Here is a 20,669-nt window from a genome sequence, read left to right as displayed (position 1 = left end):
TTTAGTCTTGGGAGGGTGTATGTGTCCAGGAATTTATCCATTTCTTCTAGATTTTCTAGTTTATTTGCATAGAGGTGTTTATAGTATTCTCTGACGTTAGTTTGTATTTCCATGGGATCAGTGGTGATATCCCCTTTATCATTTTTATTGTGTCCATTTGATTCTCCTCTCTTTTCTTCTTTATTATTTTGGCTAGTGGTCTATCTATTGTGCTAATCTTTTCATAAAACCAGCTCCTGGATTAATTGATTTTTTGAAGGGTTTTTCGTGTCTCTATCTCCTTCAGTTCTGCTTTGATCTTAGTTATTTCCTGTCTTCTGCTATCTTTTGAATTTGTTTGCTCTTGTTTCTCTAGTTCTTTTAATTGTGATTTTAGCGTGTCGATTTTAGATCTTTCTCGCTTTATCCTGTGTTGCATACTTTTTAAAAATGTAAAAAAGCATTCTTAGCTCACGGGCTGTACAAAACAGCCCGTAGGTCTGTGTTTTGCCAACCTATGCAATAATGAAAGGATGTCTAATTAGGATACCACCATATAATCAAATCCTGAGATTCCATTCCTAAATTTATCACACAGAAACTCTTTGGACAGGAGTGAGAATTATATCTCTCACCAACACAGTGGCAGCCAGCCTCTAATGTGACCCCCAATGATATTTGTCTCCTGGTATTCACATCATTATACCATCCCCTCCCACACTCTACCAGGGTTGGTCTGTATGATCAACAGAATACAGCAGAAAAGGCAAAAGATATCAGCTTTCGTCTTGGGCACTCTCTCTCTCTCTTTTTGTTGGATCACTGACTACAGAGAAGCCAGCTACTGTGTTCTGAGGATACTCAGGCAGTCTACAGAAAGGCTCATGTGGTAAGGAACTGATGTTTCCAGCCCATAGCCAGTGAGGCCTGGCAGCAACCACATGAATGAGATTGGAATCCGCCCCCAGCCGAGCCTCCAGGTGACTGCAGCACTGACTACCATCTTGACTATGGGCTGTGAAAAACCCTGAGCCAGAGGCACCCAGCTAAGCTGCTCCCAGATTCCTGACCCATAGAAACTCCGCGATGATAAATACTTGTTTTAAACTGTTGATTTTGGGATAACTTGTTAGAGAGCAATAGACAACCAACACGAACACCATCACACAGTCAGACTTCACAATGGTACTCACCTCCATTGGATATATAAAAGTCTGTGCAGTTGCTCCAGCCATGGAACCAGAAATAAATCTCTCAAATGTTCCGATTTTTTGTCCTTCTTCAGTAAGTAACTTCTTGTACTGTATAAATACGTTTTAAAATGCACATTACTACCTGCCGTGGACTGAGCTGCGCCCCCACCAAACTCATATGTTGAAGCCCTAACCTCCCATGTGATGGTGTTAGGAGATGAGGCTTCTGGATTAGGGTTATGAGGTCATGAGGATGGAGCCCTCATGAAAGGATCAGTGTTCTTGTAAGAGCAGACACCAGAGGGCTCACTCTCTCTCTCCCTCCCCTCACATTTGCACCATGAAAAGACCATGTCAGCACACACCAGCTGTCTATAAGCTGGAAAGAGAACCTCACTAGAAATCAAACTGGTTTGGCCCTTGATCTTAGGCATTCTAGCCTCCAAAACTGTGAGAAAGGAATTTCCTCTGTTGATTCCACACACTCTGTGATATTTTATGGCAGCCCAAGCCAACTAGACAATCCTAGAATACAAATCAGCTCCTAGAAATCAATAAATTGACAAATGTGATGATGTGTCTCGAAATGTATATACTACATTAATAATACGTAGCAGAAGAGTAAGGCCTAAATGCTACTACACGCAGTTACTGGACAGTGGTTTTCAAGTCAGATTTCTACAGAACACAGATGTCTCCCAGGTTGGACCAAGTTGCTCCTTTGCTGAAACAGCATAACAGCATTCTTCCCCAGACGTACAGAAAATACAAGGTTAATCAAGTTTTCACAGTGTTTGGATAGTTTCCCCACAGTTTTTAAAAGATGAGTTTATTTCCACCAGTGCAAATAAAACGAATAAATAGGTGACAAACAAATATTAACACAACAATTTATAAAAACAGTTTTTGCAGGTAATACATAGAATTATACTAACCTATCAAGCCCAGCATCTCCCTGGCTATCAGTACTAAAGTGACCCAACATAGCTAACTGGATCAAAGGTGGAAATATGACCCCAATACAGCCAAAATAGTGACTGGTCAGGATATTAATATCATGCAATTGAGAGTCAGGCAGACCTGGGCTGGAACTCAGGCTAGACTGCAATGGTGTGATCTCAGCTCACTGCAACCTCTGCCTCTCGAACTCAAGTGATCCTCCCACCTCAGCCTCCAGAGTACAGGCACACACCCCAAGCCCAACTAATTTTTATATTTTTTGTAGAAATGGGGTTTTGCCATGTTGCCCAGGCTGGTCTTGAACTCCTGGGCTCAAGCAAACTACCTCTCAAAGTGCTGGGATTAGAGGCGTGAGCCACCATGCCCAGCTTCCCTTCATCTTAATGGCTTGAGATTGAGGCAAATTGAGCTCAAATTCCAGTCCGGCAGTTCTGTCTTTTCATTCACTTAATAAGAGGTTCCTGGCACTGGGCAAGGTGCTAGGAATACAAGTAGCTACTGCCTAAGGAAGCTCACAGTCTCACCAAGAAGATAAGTGCAGAGAACATCAGAATTCAGTGTGAAATAACAAAAGAAAATTAAAACAGAAGCATTCCCGGAGGAACTAACTCCTGAGTAAGGTACTAAAGGACATTCCCCACCATATGACATATAGAAAGAGGAAGGGTGTGTATGTGTTGCTGAAGCAGGGTCAGGAGACAGGGAGTAGCAGAAAGATGACGTGCATGGTGGATATGTTGAGTGTGAGGCACTCCTAGGCCATGCAAGCAGAGATGCTGAAACACACAGTACACAGGTAGATCTACGGTGTCGAGATAAAGAGAAAGATATTGGAGTGGAATGCAGTCAGTACAGAGATGGCAGCTGAAACCATGAGAACACGATCCCACACTACCACCCTGTCAATGACACAATTACGCTACTATCGTAATGACAACCCACAGAGAACACAGCTTTACACCAAACTGATGATGTGTTTGACAGAGCTACACACCAGGTTGAAAAGATCTTTTTCTTAGTTTCCTAAAGTACTAGCTATTCAATGAACAAAACCTATCTGAATCTAAAAGTCAGCTAGTTACATACTCAGGGAAATTTGACAATATATACAGCCTATTTACCCTGAAGTAATTTAGAACCCACAGAGAAAACAATGGGTTTTCCATCATCCAATGAAAAATGGGATATTCTGCAATTCAGCACTCGAGGGAGGCTAGACAGGGGAGGAACTGATTTTGGTTGAGATGCTTATGACATGCTTCTCATAGGAAGGTGGCTTTTAGAGAGCCCTGAGGGATGAATGGACCTTCAGCAGGACAGGAGAAAGCGGCACCATAGGCCCAGAGCCCATAAGAACACTACACCACACTGTGTAGACAGCTTTCTCTTGATGTCTAAGAAAGTTAGTGTGCAGAAATCACAATACTATAAAGAGGTCTTAGGAAGGAGCTTGGGTGGACAGAAGCAGAGGATGCCTGCTGGTGGTATCCAAGGTAAGAATTTGACAAATGACATAAAGTAAAATATCCATATTTGTGTGTAATACCCATGGACTTTCAAAAATACTAAACTTCTTGCATACTAAAATAACTGCATTGAGTATTTGTTTATTTTAGGCTCTGGCTTTCCTATCATAAAATCCAAGTATGAAGTCAGAATAACCTAAGGGTATCTCAAACATTAGCCCTTAATAATCATGATTTGAAACTTCAAACCTTCACATAAGGAAAATAACCTTCCCAAGGATACGTTCTCATTAAAATCCTGGAGACTAGATTCTCTTTAAATTTTTTTTTTTTTTTTGCTTCTCTATTTCCCAGGCAAAGAAAAAGGATACCATAATCTTCTCAACAGTATTGTGTTGCTCAAGAACAAAACACTCCCCAGAATAATCTAAAATCTACATGGAATAATACAAAAACTATGGGGGTGGGGAGTTGAATTTCAAGGCCCTTACAGTCCTTGATAAACAACGATGGAATAAATAATGGAAAAAGTAATCTGTGGCTGCTCAACTAGACAGTTCTGTCAACGACCATAAAGAGAACCCGAACTCTAAAACTTACCGCTGTACTTCCCCTTTACATTGAGTCAGGCTGAAGCAATAGCTCAAAAAATCCAAGTTAACAAAAGTCAACAGAGAAGTGATTTGGAGGTAAATGCCTTTGTTCAGTCATTCATTCTTTCAACACTCACTTGGCACTTATCACATGCCAAGCTCTGTCTAGGTGCTGGAGTACATGGGGAAGAAGCCATGCCCCTGCCTTCATGGAGCTGTCACTCCAAACTCAGCTCAGTTTTACAGCAATGTCAAATTATACAAAGGACTTCAACTTGTAAGTTTTCCTTCCACAGGTTAGATTGTGACACTTTCATAAAACTTACGTTAGTGTGCTGCTTCTGCTCAGAATTCAGAATGAATAAAGTAAAATTCTACCCTTCCTTTAAGAACTACTTAGAAAAACAAACTTTCTTTATAAATAATATGATGAATTAATAACTTGGTCATGAGAAATCTCTGATTTTATTTAGTCTAATCTATAAGTGATACTTCTTATGGAGTATACGCGAAAGATTATTGTGTATTAAAACAAGAATCCCAAAAGCATTATACATTAACCTTTATTGAATCCGTTTACTAACTCCTCTTTGTTAATAAATTCCATAGGTGATAAAAATTACCTGTTCATATGCCCAGAACTTAACAGCTGTCTCAGGAGCAATTTTGATGACGTTTGTACCATTTCCCCTCCAAAGGGAGCGCATCCCTCCCTCTTTTACCATCTGTCGAAAGCCACCAAATATATTCATTTTGTCTGATTTTGAACCATGAACCTAAAAATAAAAGCAGAATGATATAAAATGCTGCTGGCATATTACTGTTACTTTTTCTAAAGCAACCATACAATCTTTTTCAATACTGTTTCTAACTGCAAGAAGATATATTTGAAAATAAAATATAGAAAGGTTGAAAAAATAAATTATACATAATGATGGGAGGGAGTATTGCCATGATTTTAGACGCCTGTCTCTGACTCTAAAACTAAGAATAATTGGTATCTTCGGTGTGAGAAAGCAGAGAGAGAAGACAAGAAGAATATTAAAATTATGAACAACCTTCATAAGATAATATTAACTAAATTATGTATCAGGCAATGGAACACCCTTTGAAACATGAACAAGCTCAGTTAAAGAGAAATAAAAAAGTATACTGCAGGTAATAATATTATATTATATTATATTATATTATATTATATTACATATACTGCAGGTAATACTGTTTATATTCTTGAGTACAGGGAGTATCTTACTGTAGTCCTCAAGAAGTAGTAAGACATGAACTGTAAATGGGTCTGAAATGGTTTGGATATTGTGTATATCAGGGTTACAAACACTGGAACGCATACAGCCTGAAACCAAAAATAAAAATTGTACCTTCTTTGGCATTTGAGGCCTCTCTAGGCAATAAATTCATTACAACATGTACCCATCCTGTGAATACTGGTAAATTACTTGGCTTATACTACAGATGTGGTAGTCATTTAAAAATACTATACCTTATGACCACCTACGGAAAAAACTGATTAAATCCAATACACCAAAAATAATTAAACAAATCAGACATTCTTCTGATTGTTTCAGCTCACATAAAAGGGGTGATTACCACTAAACAGACACACACACACACACACACACACACACACACGCACTCACAGAAGTGGGTAAATTCTGAAGGCCAGCCATATGGCCAGTATGAAAATGGGGCCCAATAAGAACTCTGCACACCAAAGGCTCAGGTGAGCTTCCCTGGTTGGTCTGCAATATTCCGTGCCTAGTGTCACACAACAGTGCCAGGAAAGTAAGACATGGAGATTCCACAGGGAGAGGATAACAGAAGCTCTGCCCTATGAGCTTCCTTACTTGACTAATTTTCATCTGTATTTTTTCCCTATGATAAACCATAACCAGGGATAATAAGCTTACAGTGAGTTATGTGAGTATTTCTAGAGAAGTATCGAACCTGAAGGTTGACTTTGAAAACTCCTCACATTTGCAGAAACTAAATTCCAGAGAAATCCATTTTATTTTAAATAAATAAACTTCACAATAAAATAGGACAAAGGAAAAAATAAATGCTTATTCAAGTTCTCTAAAAGTCAACTTAACTACTGTTCCTAAAGAAAAACACACACCAATCCCCTCTCCTTTTCCTTTAAAGCATTAGCTTTGCCCCTAAATACATTTTGGGATTTGGGTACATTCTGAAGGAATGCTAGTTTAAAATACTGTCAGAAATCTTTTTGTCCAGAAATCTATGGACAAATATAAAAGCTGCTGACCATAAGTATAACAAAGTTTTAAAAATATTTTGTAAACTACTACTATGTTCCAATAGGTTATTCCAGTGTACCGGACATTTTCACATACCTGATATTGTTTGATTCTCACAACCATTCTTGTTAGATATTCTTATCCCCATCCCAGAATGAAGGAAAATGAGACCTCAGAGGTTTCATGCAGCATGAGAACCAAGAGCACTGGAGGCAAAGATACTCCATTCCCCCTCTCATTTGTGGTAAAGGAAAAGTTAATTCTCTGGGCCTCAGATTCCCCCTGGAAAAATGATAAAATACCTACTTCACTGGGCTGCTGCAAGCATTAACTGGCTTACCACAATAAGCAAATACATATTAATTATTTTCCTTTCCCTCTTTCCACTCTGGCCAGCCCAATGCTACACTGCTAGTAAATAACAAAATCAGTCTATAAAGCCAGACTAACCTCAGCTCCAGAATAATTTTTAAAATTACATTGCTGGTCTAAGATTCTAGATTTCAGAAACACTTTACTTTTGATAAAGTATATAAAAAGGAAGGAAACTATAAATAAGGAGAACCCACAAGAATAGCTAGAGATATTATTTAAATTAAATGTTTGAATAGTCATAGAATGCCAAAGATTAAAAGTTCATTACATACACGTACTAACAATCTAAGGTTTGGTACACTGCCATACTTACATGGACTGAATTCAGAGTTAACAGCAACAAAATAGATTTATTTTTTAGGGTATAAAAGATTATTACTGAGAAATTTTAAAACTTCTTTTTCAAAGCACCACATTTCTCACTGTTTTAGAATATTTAGGGCAAACCTGGACACACGATAATAAAGCTCACCTGCATCATGATTTTCAGACGGTCCAAAGGGGCAGTGCTTGTTCGAGAGACAGCACCAGCAATGCCTCCTGCCAAAAGCTGCCTCCACCATTGTCCGGATTTTTTTTCATCTTCCGTGAATTCATCTGGAATAGTTAAGCTATCCCCTATGTCAATTCCCTGTTAAAATGAAAAAAAGATCCTCTTAGTTAAAAATATATAATCCCAGAAGACGTTTCTGTTTTAGAGAGAATCATATGTTATTTTACTGTTAATATGAACTTCACTCCCTAGAATTTATACTAAACCAATTTGAGCACAAAGATTATTTCTATTCACAATGAACAATGTACAGTATCAGTTCACAAGAAATGAAAATAAACAGTAATTACAAATATACAAAACCAACAGTTACAACTTTCTTTCATCATAGATTCACAGTATCTTTTCTTCTCTAGGTCTAGGTTAGAATGAAAGGGCAGCATTTTATCAGATATAGTCAATCTTTTTTACTGCAACCACTTTTCATAAGGCTAGAAAACCAATTGGTGATGACATCTTTTAAGATATTAGTTCATCAGTGCTTAAACAATACTTCCTTTATCTCAAATTTATATCCACATTACACTTTATACCATGATGTTTTAAATATGTAAATAAAAATTAAAATTGTGTATGTGAATACCCCTAAACTCATTCTCTACTGTTTATAAAAATATTTTTATAAATCTGACTTGTCATTTAAAACATGCAATAGATTCTATATAAAATTTAGCTAATGGAGAGGTATTGTTTCAAATCATCACCCCTTCAACCTATTCTACATTACCATAGCTTGAGAGAAACAATTCTATAATATTATTTTTACAATTCTATTATCTAAATTGTTTTGGCATAAAATTTTTTTTACAAGCAAGAGTGCCAGGGGAAGGAGCTATCCTATTATCCTATGGTAGTAACCCTCTCTTCCTTCATTCTACCATCAATAAAATGGAGATATGATTGTAGTCTCACCTGTTATCAACTACCTTAAAAAATACAGTAAGAATTATGTAAATAAAACTTCACATAGTGTAAAATTTATCTAGGCAACTGAACTACTAGTATATTATTTTATACTCATAGCTGAGAAGGCACTAATCACCAACAATTTTATAATGCTTTATGTAAGCTTAGGCATTGTTACTAGTGGCAATGTGAACGCCTGACTTCATTTAATGCATATTTAATTTAGTAAAATCTTAAGTGTGTAGAAGACAAGCCCATTAAGAAAAAAGAAAAAGGCTGGGCCGGGGGGCTCCGCCTGTAATCCCAACACTTTGGGAGGCTGAGACGGGTGGATCACGAGGTCAGGAAATGGAGACCATCCTGGCTAACATGCTGAAACCCCGTCTGTACTAAAAATACAAAAAATTACCCAGGCGAGGTGGCGGGCGCCTGTAGTCCCAGCTACTCGGGAGGCTGAGGCAGGAGAATGGCGTGAACCCGGGAGGCGGAGCTTGCAGTGAGCCGAGATCGCGCCACTGCACTCCAGCCTGGGCGGCAGAGTGAGAGTAAGTCTCAAAAAAAAAAAAAAAACAAAAACAGAAAACTCCTTCAGAGAGTTCCCAATAGTTTCAGGAGCAGATTGCATAATAATAGAACTTGGTTTACATCAGTATGCAGAATATTAATGAAACAATCAAAATTTGAAAGCTTTGTGGAAAACAAACTGGTATGAAATGCTAAGCAGATGAAGCAAAAAGATTCTGTAACCTTTAATGCCTTTAATGAATATTGTAAGTGCCTTAAGCCAGAGATAAATCTAAGCAAATCTGACCAAACAAGGACACAGATCCTTAGCAACCATGAGGTGCTGAGATTATTTGGACAATACGCCTGTAATCCCAGCACTTTGGGAGGCCGAGGCGGGCGGATCACGAGGTCAGGAGATCGAGACCATCCTGGTTAACAAGGTGAAATCCCGTCTCTACTAAAAAATACAAAAACTTAGCCGGGTGAGGTGGCCGGCGCCTGTAATCCCAGCTACTCGGGAGGCTGAGGTAGGAGAATGGCGTGAACCCGGGAGGCGGAGCTTGCAGTGAGCTGAGATCGCGCCACTGCACCAACTTGGGCGACAGAGGGAGACTCCCTCTCAAAAAAAAAAAAAAAAAGTAAAAGAAAAGGCTACAACTTTTACACTTCCCTATGGCAGAATACATAAATGCCGATAAAAGCTGGACAGCTTATTCATCAAGGTGGTATTTCTTCCAAGTTTTCAGAATGGACATTTATGCAGTCTTGGGTTTTTTTGTTTTTGTTTTTTAAATAACTCTATAAATCTATGCCTAATAGAATAAATAGAACTCTACAGGTTAAGGAGCTACTGGGACTCAGGTATCCTGGCCCATAAGTGTTACAGAGTGTTCTTGGTTGATAACTGTACCTATGGTTTATAGCTCCAAATAAGTATAAATACATAAAGTATACTTACTGTAGAATGTTTCCAGAAACGGATAATTTCCTCAATGTCTGTAACAGGATTAAATAAGAAGTAGTCTCTCCATTCATTCCAGTCCACGGTCATTGTCCCATCAGCATCAATGCTGAAATTAAAAAAAAAAAAAAATCAAAGAACAAAACTAAATTGATAAATAAAACTAACAATACTGGCCACTTTACAGAATGACAGTTTCTTTTCTAACATAATATTCTTTTTAAATTAAAAAACCCCATCCACAAATATAGGTTGTTGGAAATGGCAGCAAGCATTTTATGGTCCTGTTAGATAGTTTTAATTATCTACGTAAAAATGGGTCCCAAAATTACAGCCAGCTCACCAAAGACTACTTTCAGCACTCTGTCAAACTCTGCCAATGAGCTACAAAACACAAAAACTGAAAGATAAAATATTGAAAGATGGTAATGAATAGATTCACTATCCATTTTTTCACGCACTTAGTGGATCATGAAGATAATTCTTAATGTTCTATTGCAACATTTGAATGCAGTTTTGAAATATACTCAAAACATGTTATCAATTTCCTCCAAGTTAGAAAAATTAAAAAATTAACAGTGATTGTAAAAAATCAAACTCTCAGTGACTGTGCCTTTGCATCTTAAGAAATCCTGGCACCTCATTTTCAATCTTAAAATTAACATATTGTAGTCTTCAATATTTATCATTAATATTTGGCTTGTTTTACAAGTTTCTTGGTAATTAATGCCATTTGTATCTGTTTTCTCCTAAGAGAAATTCCAAATGTGCTAGGATTTTGACTGTTTTATTCCCTTCTTTGGGCCACCTCTTACAGCGGCTGGCACAAAGAAGGTGCTCATTTATTTACTGAATTAATGGATTTTTAAAAAAAAAAAAAAAAGCTTTGGTGCACCCTACAAATTTTATTCTATAATTAGTATGAAAATGATGCAAAAGGATAGCAGTCAAATAAAATGCAATTTTCAGATACTCATTATTGTGTTTTCTAGTGTCTTTTTTTTTTATTTGGACCTGCACATGGGAAATTACACTTAAACTTTCACTTGTCCCAGCACAGAGGTATATCTGCATGAGAGTCCTAGTCACTACTTATGTTTATAGTATTACTCTGGGTTGCAATATTTATAGCTTTATTTATATCACTATTTTCTATTTTAATGTAATTGTTTGTTGCCTGACCCCACCACCCAACCTCCCACACATAAGCAGCCTGCACGAGGCAAGGATTTTTTTTTAATTTCATTCAAAGTTATAACCAAGGTTTCTAAAACAGTGCCTGCCACCAAGTATTTATTGAATAAATAAATGAATTACAAACTCTGTAGCTTAAAACCACAGAACATTTAGTGTATTGACAAACTTCTTAGATAAGATAGTCTTGCTGTGGGTATAACTTGAATTTCCCTTCAAATCACTAAAGATGTTGCGCATCTCTTACCATGTTCATTTGCTACTGCTGTTTCTTCCATGTGAAATATGCTGTTCATGTCTTTGCCCATTTTTCTAACAGGTTGTATATCTTTTTCTTATTTAGGTAGTTCTTTATATCGTTCATTCTAATCCTTCAAGTTATAAGTTGGCAAATACCTTCTCTTTGTCTTTCCACTCTACGCTGTCCAAGTACAGATGCTCTTGATTTTAATGCAGCTGAATTTAATCTTTTTAATGCAGTTGAATACAGTCTTTTCATTTCTGTGTATGGCTTTTTGTGTCTTCTTTTTAAAATAAATTCTTCCCTACACTGAGATAAAGATATTCTTCCCCACCACCTCAAGCTGTTATAGTTTAACTTTCACGTTTAGGTTGATGTTTGTGTACGGTAAGAGGCAGGTGTCCCAATTTCCTTTTTGTCTGCATGAGCATGAGCATGAGCATCATCTATTGCATATACTCTCCTTTTCGCAAAGTTTTGCGAAGCTACTTCTTTCATGTGACAAATCCAAAATACGGATGGGTCTGTTTTTGGGCTCTCTACTATGTTCCATTTGTTAACTTGTCTGTTTCTGTAGAAATAGCTCTGACTTGGTTATGGCTTAGTAACAACACTTGGTATCTGATAGGGCAGGCCCCTGGCTTCTTACAGTTCTTCATGGATGTCCTGGATATTCTTAGGCCTTTGCTCTTTGATATAAATTTGAGACTCAGCTTGACAAGTTCCTCAAAAAAAACCAGGTGGGTTTTTTTCAATGGCACTGAATCTCTATTACCAATTTGGAGAGAAGGTACATCTTTTCTATACTGAGTCTTCTTTAATGTCTTCTAATAAATTTCGTTAAGTTGCTCTTATAAATGCATTGATTGTGGTGTATTTTTTAATACAGCTGATTCAGTTTGCTAACATTTTCTTTAAATTTTACATATAAGTCATAGGTATCTTGGCCTATACTTTCCCTGTTTCATAGACTGTCTGCTTGTGGTGTTATAGTTATAACAATCTAGAAAGGATAGGATAGTGTACTTCTACACTCTGGAAATGTTTGTACATCTGTTCTTTAATCATTTGCAAGAACCATCTGGGGCTAACGTTTTGTTTATGAGAACATTTTAAATTACTGACCCAATCTCTTCAATTGCTTAGGTACTATCAGCTATTTCTTCTTGATTCAGTCCCAGTAAGTTCTATTTTTCTAGAAATTCATCTACTTTGTCTGTTTTCAAATTTATTGGCATTAATAATTCATAATATTTTATCAGTTTTTTAAAAGTTCTTATGTGTCTCTTTGTAACTGAACATGATTTACTTACATCTCATTTCTCTTTTTTCTTCATCAATCTTTCCAGAGGCTTGCCTTTTCCAACAAACAGCTTCTGGCTTTGTTGAGCCTGTTACTGCATCTTTGCTACATATTCTTTATTACCTCCTTCCTCCTACCTTCTTTGAGATTATTCCAGTTTCTCTCCCCTAACTTAGCACATTAATTTTCAGACTTAATTATTTTCTAATAAAAGCTTTCAGACTATAAAATTCCTACAAGTGCCATCTTAGAAATATTCCATAAGTTTTAATGTTTTCAAGTCAATGTGTCCTTGAATTTCCACTTATGATTTCCTTTGACCCATAAGTTGAGAAGTGTATATCACATTTTAAAATATTGGCATTTTTATAATTTATGTCTGTAATTGACTTCTACTTTAATGCACAGTGGTCAGAGAAAGTAGTTCTTGTGATACCAGTTCTTTGAAATGTGTTGAACCTGGCTTTACAGCCTATTGTGAAATCAATTTTTATACATGTTCCATATGCACCTAAGAAAAAATATTTTTTCTAATTTTTTGATGCAAGGTCCTATTACATGCCCATTAAATCAAGCTTATGTATTTAAAATGTTTTGTCTTCACTAAAGTTTTTCTCTGCTTGACCTACCAAATACAGGAAGAACTGTGTTAAAATCTCTCACCACTGTGATGGATTTGCCAATTTATCCCCAGAATTTTATCAACCAGCTTAAAAATTTTATATCCTTATACTGAATTTTAAAATGTGGTGACATTCTATTTTTACTAATGTTTTTACTATATAATCTATTATGAATAGATTATTAATAATAATTAATATTAAATTAGTTGATATTAACATAGCTATCCCATAGCTGATATTAACATAGCTACCCCAGCTTTTTTTTGGTTAGTAGGACTTTATTTTGCTTGTTCTTTCATCTTACAATCTCTACCTTCTGACAAAATGTACATTAATTTTTATTAATTGAAGACTAAACTGAGAAAGTTCTAACTGATCAAAAGGTGATTATCTTCTAACTTACTAGTCACCCACCTCAAACCCCCATGGAAACAGGGTAAGAACTTTATTTAGCCTGCCCCATTTGAGAATGGAAATGAAGGGAAATCATGCCCCAGCATTATTGCAGGGCACATTTTAGTGGAGTTTTACTGCGCTTGAATTTATTTCTCACATCTTACCTATTGCTTTCTAATTATCTCTTTCTTTCTATGTTTTTCCCTCTCCTCTCTCCCCTTCATTGGATTGTTTGAATCTTATGTTTTTGTATTTATTTTCTTATTCCATTTCTTTCCTCCCTGGTTTTGAAGTTATATACTCAACTACTATAGTTTCAATCATTTACCTTGAAATTTTACCACATACATATAACAAAGTCTAAACTTTTGACCCCACCATCCTAAATAAGGTAACAATTTTAGAACAGTTTAAAATAAATCATCCCCTCCCCTCTTAACTTACACACTATTATCTAGTATTGTAGTTGTCCTTTTTCTTAAAACTCACAAATGGGTCATTATTATCACATCCATGGCTGTTTCCAACAGACTACTGAAATAATCCATAGACCACTAGCTAAGAGGTGGCCCACTATGGTCTAGAGAGTACCAAGAAACATTGTGTGACCCATTCCCCATATATGCTGCTTCCAGGACTGTATGTGCCCTTTTCCCTACCTACCTTCAACTCACCCTTTTCAGTAGCATAATTCTACTCATCATTCTTTAACATATTCTTCAGTATTTTCTGAGAGTCCATTATTGTAATATGGTAGACATAGAACTGTTAACCAGATACACATGGTCTGTGCCCTCAGTGGGAACAACAAGCACTAAACAAAAGCAAGCAATACCCAATATTCATTGAGCATTTGCCAGGCATTGTTCTAAGTACTTCCCATGTTAACTCATTTAATCCTTAAAACAAGCCCATGTATTTACTATACTCTCCATTTTACAGACAAAGAAAGGTTAAGGATTTTGTTATAGTCACAAGGCTAGTAAGTAGAGTACAATTAAGAGTTTCAACCCAGGCATTTTAATTCCAAACTGTACTCTCAACCACTGAGATACACAAATAAGTCAATGATTACAAACCATAAGAGCCATGAAGCAGAGAAACAAGTTGAACAGACAAAGAATAACTGGAGTGAAGGGTTCCAAGGTTCTGAATAATTGTGGAGAAAGAAACCTAAAGATATGAAAATGAGAGGAAATGGGAAATGAGATGGAGATGAAAGCCTAAAAGAAAAATGAGAGCAGAAGATAATTATGATGTATGTGAAACCCGTTTCAGAGGGAATGCCTGCTTTAGCTACTTCATATCTATAGCTTCTACTGAACAGGTGTAAGCAGGAAGCTATATTTCAACCCAGTGACTCCTCTCTCACACTGTGATGACCCAGTCACAGCTGTTTCAATCAGCACTGTTAATCTGTTTTTCGTTATTTTAAACGAACACCTGAGACTCAGGAAGTTATAAAGAAATGAGGCTTATGTGGCTCACAGTTCTACAGACTGTACAGGCATGGCACCAACATCTGCTCAGTTTCTGGTGAGACCTCAGGAAGCTTTTACTCATGACTGAAGGAAAAAGGTGTGCAAGTGTGTCAGATGGTGAGAGAAGGACAAGAGAAATGAGGTGCCAGGCTCTTATAAACAAGCAGCCCTCATGAACTAATAGAGTTCACTTATCACCAAGCCATTAATGAAGGATCCACTCTCGTGACCAAATTAGTCCCTACTTCCACCACTGAAGGTCACATTTCAACATGAGATTTGGAGGGGACAAATACCCAAACCATATTAAGCACTATTTAGATGTTTTTCCCATGAATTCAGGTTTGGGACACAAAGAGACAGTGAAATGGAAGAAAACAAGCTGACATTTGGAGTGACATGAGTAACACTAATGGCTAAGCACTTGAGGGAAGGTCCATGATGGTTATATAACTATAGGAAACTCTGGTCACATTCTGCCTTTAAAAAGTGTTTTTAACATTTTTACTGAAGAAGTACAAATACTAGTAGTAATAATAATAATAATAATATCCCAAAAGTACAAAAAAAGTCACTAGCCATGAAAGAAATATAAATCAAAGCCACAATGAGATATCACTTCATACCAATTATATATTAGTCAGGGTTATCTAGAGAAGCAGAACCAATGGATTGTTAAAATCGAAAGAAATCAAAAGACAGTTCAGATATGGTGGCTCATGCCTGTAATCCCAGCACTTTGGTAGGCCAAGGTGGGTGGATTGCTTGAGCCCAGGATTTCAATACCAGCCTAGATGATATGGTTTGGCTATGTCCCCACCCAAATCTCATCTTGAATTGTAGTTCCCATAATTTCCATGTGTTGTGGGAGAGAGCTGGTGGGAGGTAATTGAATTATGGGGAGTGGTTAACCCCATGCTGCTGTTTTCGTGATAGTGAGTGAGTTCTCATGAGAGATGACGGTTTTATAGGGGCTTTTCCCTCTTTGCTCAGCACTTCTTCTTCCTGCCACCATGAGAAGGACATGTTTGCTTCTCCTTCTGCTATGACTGTAAGTTACCTGAGGCCTCCCCAGCCATGCGAAACTGTGAGTCAATTAAACGTCTTTCCTTTATAAATTACCCATTCTCAGGCAGTTCTTTATAACAGCATGAGAATGGACTAATACAGTAAATTGGTAGCAGGAGTGGGGTGGTGCTAAAAGGGTACCCCAAAATGTGGAAGTGACTTTGGAACTGGGTAACAGGCAGAAGTTGGAACAGTTAGGAGGGTTCAGAAGAAGACTGGGAAAGTTTGGAACTTCTTAGAGATTTGGAGGGCTCAGAAGGCAGAAAGATGTTGGAAAGTTTGCAACTTCCCAGAGACTTGTTGAATTGCTTTGACCAAAATGCTGATAGTAATATGGGCAATGAAGTCCAAGCTGAGGTGATCTCAGAGGGAGATGAGGAACTTGTTGGGAACTGGAGCAAAGGTGACTCTTGTTATGCTTTAGCAAAGAGACTGGTGGCTTTTTGCCCCTGCTCTAGAGATCTGTGGAACTTTGAACCTAACAGAGATGATTTGGGGTATCAGGCAGAAGAAATTTCTAAGTGGCAAGGCATTCAACAGGGAGCAGAGGATAAAAGTTTCGCAAATTTGCACCCTGATGATGTGACAGAAAATAAAAATCTATTTTCTGAGGAAAAAATTCAAGCCAGCTGCAGAAATCTGTATAAGTAACAAAGAGTGAAATGTTAATCACTAAGACAATGGGGAAAATGCCTCCAGGGCACTTCAGAGGTCTTTAGGGAAGGCCCTCCCATCATAGGCCCAGAGGCCCAGGAGGAAAAAATGGTTTCACGGGCCAGGCCTAGGGCCTTGCTGATTTGTGCAATCTCAGGACTTGGTGCCCTGCATCCCAGCCGTGGCTAAAGGAAGCCAATGTACAGCTTAGGTAATGGCTTCAGAAGCTGCAAGCTCCAAGCCTTGGCAGCTTCTACAAGGTGTTGAGTCTGCAGGTACACAGAAGAACTAAGGTTTGAGATCCTCTGCCTAGATTTCAGAGGATGTATGGCAATGCCTGGATGTCCAGACAGAAGTTTGTGCAGGGGTGGAGCCCTCAAGGAGAACCTCTGCTAGGACAGTGCAGAAGGGAAATGTGGGGTTGGAGCTTTCACACAGAGTCCCCACTGGAGCACAGCCTAGTGGAGCTGTGAAAAGAGGGCCACCATCCTCCAGACCCCAGAATAGTAGATCCACCGACAGTCTGCACCATTCACCTGGAAAAGCCACAGACACTCAACGCCAGCCTGTGAAGAGAGCCAGAAGGGGGTCTGCACCCTGCAAAGCCACAGGAGTAGAGATGCTGAAGGCCATGGGAGCCCACTTCTTGCATTAGCATGAGCTGGATGTGTGACATGGAGTCAAAGGAGATCATTTTGGAGATTTAAGATTTGACTACCCCACTAGATTTTGGACTTACTTGGGGCCTGTAGCCCCTTCATTTTGGCCAATTTTTCCCATTTGGAACAAGTGTATTTAATCAATGCCTGTACCCCCATTGTGTATAATAACTACCTTGCTTTTGATTTTACAGGCTCATAGGCAGAAGGGACCTGCCTTGTCTCCAATGAGGCCTTGGACTTTTAGGTTAATGCTGGAATGAGTTAAGATACTGGGGGACTGTAGGGAGGCATGATTGTGTTTTGTAATGTGAGAACATGAGATTTGGGAGGGACCGGGGCAAAATGATATGGTTTGGCTGTGCCCTCACCCAAGTCTCATCTTGAATTATAGTTCCAGTAATCCCCATATGTCATGGGAGGGACCCAGTGGGAGGTAATTGAGTCATGGGGGAGGTTACCCTCATTCTGATGTTCTCATAATAGTGAGTAAGTTCTCATGAGATCTGATTATTTTATTTTATTTTATTTTTTGAGACAAAGTCTAGCTCTATCGCCCAGGCTGGAGTGCAGCGGCACGATCTCGGCTCACTGCAACCTCCGCCTCCTGGGTTCACACCATTCTCCTGCCTCAGTCTCCTGAGTAGCTGGGACTACAGGTGCCCGCCACCACGCCCAGCTAATCTTTTGTATTTTTAGTAGAGACGGGGTTTCACTGTGTTAGCCAGGGTGGTCTCGATCTCCTGACCTTGTGATCCGCCCGCTTTGGCCTCCCAAAGTGCTGGGATTACAGGCTTGAGCCACCGCACCCAGCCGAGATCTGATTATTTTATAAGGGTTTTTTTCCCTCTTTGCTAGGCACTGCTCTTCCCGCCATCATGTGAAGAAGGACGTGTTTGCTTCCCCTTCCACCAATGCTTGTAAGTTTCCTGAGGGCTCCCCAGTCAAGCAGAAGTGTGAGTCAATTAAACCTCTTTCCTTTATAAATTACCCAGTCTCAGGCAGTTCTTTATAGCAGCATGAGAATGGACTAATACACTAGGCAACATGGCAAAACCACAGCTCTACAAAAAAATATAAAAAGTAGCCAGGCATTGTGGTACATGCCTGTGGTCCCAGGTACTCAGGAAGTGAGAGGATCAACTGAGCCAGGGAAGTTGAGGCTGCAATGAGCCATGATTGTGCCATTGCACTCCAAATGGGATGATGGGATGACAGAGCAAGACCCTGTCTCACAAAAAATAAAAATCAAAAAATCAAACGACAGACAGTAATGAGTATTGATATGGCTGTGGAGAAACTGAAACCTTCACTCATTGCTGCTGAGATTATAAAATGGTGTAGACACTTTAGAAACAGTTTGAAAGTTCTTCAAAATATTAAAGATATTTAATTAAATATTAAAGAATCTCTAGACAGGCTAACTGTTGAAGGGCATTCTCAGACAAAGCCAGTCTGCAAAGACTGAAATAAGCGCCTACTTCTTCTAATGCACAGACATAAACACAGGGCCACAACCATCGACAACAATCAGGAACAAATGACATCACTTAAGAAACATAATAAAGTACCAGTGACCATCCCTAAAGAAACAGAGATGTATGAACTTACAAAGAATTCAAAATAACTGTTTTAAGAAAGCTCAGCAAACTTCAAGAAAACACAAAGAAACAATGCAATGAAATTAGGAAAATAATCAGTGACCACAATTAGAAAGGTAATAAAGAGATTGAAATAATAAAAGAAAAACACCAAACAGAAATCATGGGGCTGAAAAATACAATGAACAAAATTAAAATGCAATATGGGAGCATCAACTGCAGAAGCAGTCAAGAAGAAGAAAGAAACTATGAACTCAAAGACAGGTTATTTGAAAATACACAGAGGAGAAAAAAGAATGAAAATGAATGAAGAAAGCTTACAAGATTTATGGAACAGCATCAAAAGAGCAAAGTTTTGAGTCACAGGAGTTAAAGAAGGAGAAAAGGAAGATAAAGGGGGTAAAAAGCTTAATTAAAGAAACAGTAACAGAAAATTTTCCAAACCTGAAGAAAGATGTAAATCTCTACATACAGAAAAAGTCAATGGTCTCTAATCAGATTCAGTCCAAACAAGACTACCTCAAGACATATTACAATCAAACTATCAAAAATTAAAAACGAGACGATCCTGAAAACAGCAAGAGATAAGAAGCAAATAACATATAAGAGAGTCCCAATATGGTTGGCAACAGACTTGTCAGCAGAGACCTACCAAGTCAGGAGAGAAAGGGATGATATATTCAAAGTGTTCAAGGAGAAAAATACCAACCAAAAGTAATGTACCCAGCAAAGTGTCCTTCGGAAATGAAGGAGAGATACTTTCCCAGACAAACAATAGCTGAGGGAGTTAATCATGACCACACCTATTTTATAAGAAATGTAAAAGGAGTTCCTCAAGCTGAAAGAAAAATATGCTAATGAGTAACACGAAAACATCTGAAAGTATAAAACTGACTGCTAAAAGAAAGTACACAGGTAAATTAAAAATACTCTAATACTGTAATGATGGTATGCAAATCACTTATATCTGTAGTAGGAAAGATAAAAGAGAAAACTATTAAAAGTAATAATAGCTAAAATAATTTGTTAAGGGATACACAATATGAAAAAATGTGAACTGTGACATCAAAAATTCAAAATGTCAAGGGATTAAGTAAAAGTGTAGATTTTTTTGGTTTGTTTGTTTTGGAGGGTTTTTGCAATAAAAATGAAGTTGTCAAGTTAAAATAAACTATTATAACTCTTAAGATGTTTTTTGGTAACCACAAATCAAAAACCAATAGGAGACACATAAAAACTAAAAAGCAAGAAATCAAAACATACCACTAGAGAAAATCACTTCACCACAAAAAAAAGACAGCAAGAGAGGAAGAAAAGAATAAAGGATCTACAAAAGAACCATGAAACAATAAGCAAAATGGCAGTACAAAGTCCTTACTTATCAATAATTACCTTGAACATGAATAGATTAAATTAGCCAATCAAAAAACATAGTGTCTGAGTGGATAAATAAAACTAGATCCAACTATATGCTGCCCATGACAGACTCATTTCATCTGTAAATACACACACAGACTGATGGTGAAGGAATGGGAAAAGATATTCCATGGAAACAGAAACCAAAAGAGAGCAGGAGTATACTTATATCATATTAAACAAACTTTAAGTCAGAAAGTGTAAAGGAGAAACAAAGATCCTATATAATGATACAAGGGTCAATTCAATAAGAGGATATAACAATAA

At 37.7% G+C, this 20,669-nt stretch overlaps 1 protein-coding gene across 2 annotated transcripts in view; it reads right to left on the bottom strand.

Annotated features, from left to right (window-relative positions):
- SLC25A24 (solute carrier family 25 (mitochondrial carrier; phosphate carrier), member 24) overlaps positions 1 to 20,669 on the bottom strand; it is a 65,036-nt gene that overhangs the window by 22,746 nt on the left and 21,621 nt on the right. For both annotated transcript variants that reach the window (XM_011968869.1, XM_011968870.1), the window contains exons 4-7: positions 9,764 to 9,875; positions 7,312 to 7,470; positions 4,815 to 4,967; positions 1,173 to 1,280 (exon numbers count right to left, since the gene is read on the bottom strand). In XM_011968869.1, coding sequence (XP_011824259.1) covers positions 1,173 to 1,280; positions 4,815 to 4,967; positions 7,312 to 7,470; positions 9,764 to 9,875 — 532 coding nt within the window. The remainder of the gene's footprint in view (positions 1 to 1,172; positions 1,281 to 4,814; positions 4,968 to 7,311; positions 7,471 to 9,763; positions 9,876 to 20,669) is intronic.

This window comes from Mandrillus leucophaeus, unplaced genomic scaffold (genome assembly GCF_000951045.1).
Source record: "Mandrillus leucophaeus isolate KB7577 unplaced genomic scaffold, Mleu.le_1.0 Scaffold861, whole genome shotgun sequence".
In the NCBI taxonomy this organism is placed as follows: Eukaryota; Metazoa; Chordata; class Mammalia; order Primates; family Cercopithecidae; genus Mandrillus; species Mandrillus leucophaeus.
The sequence above is the reverse complement of the archived record's forward strand: the minus strand, read 5'-3'. Positions and strand labels throughout refer to the sequence as shown.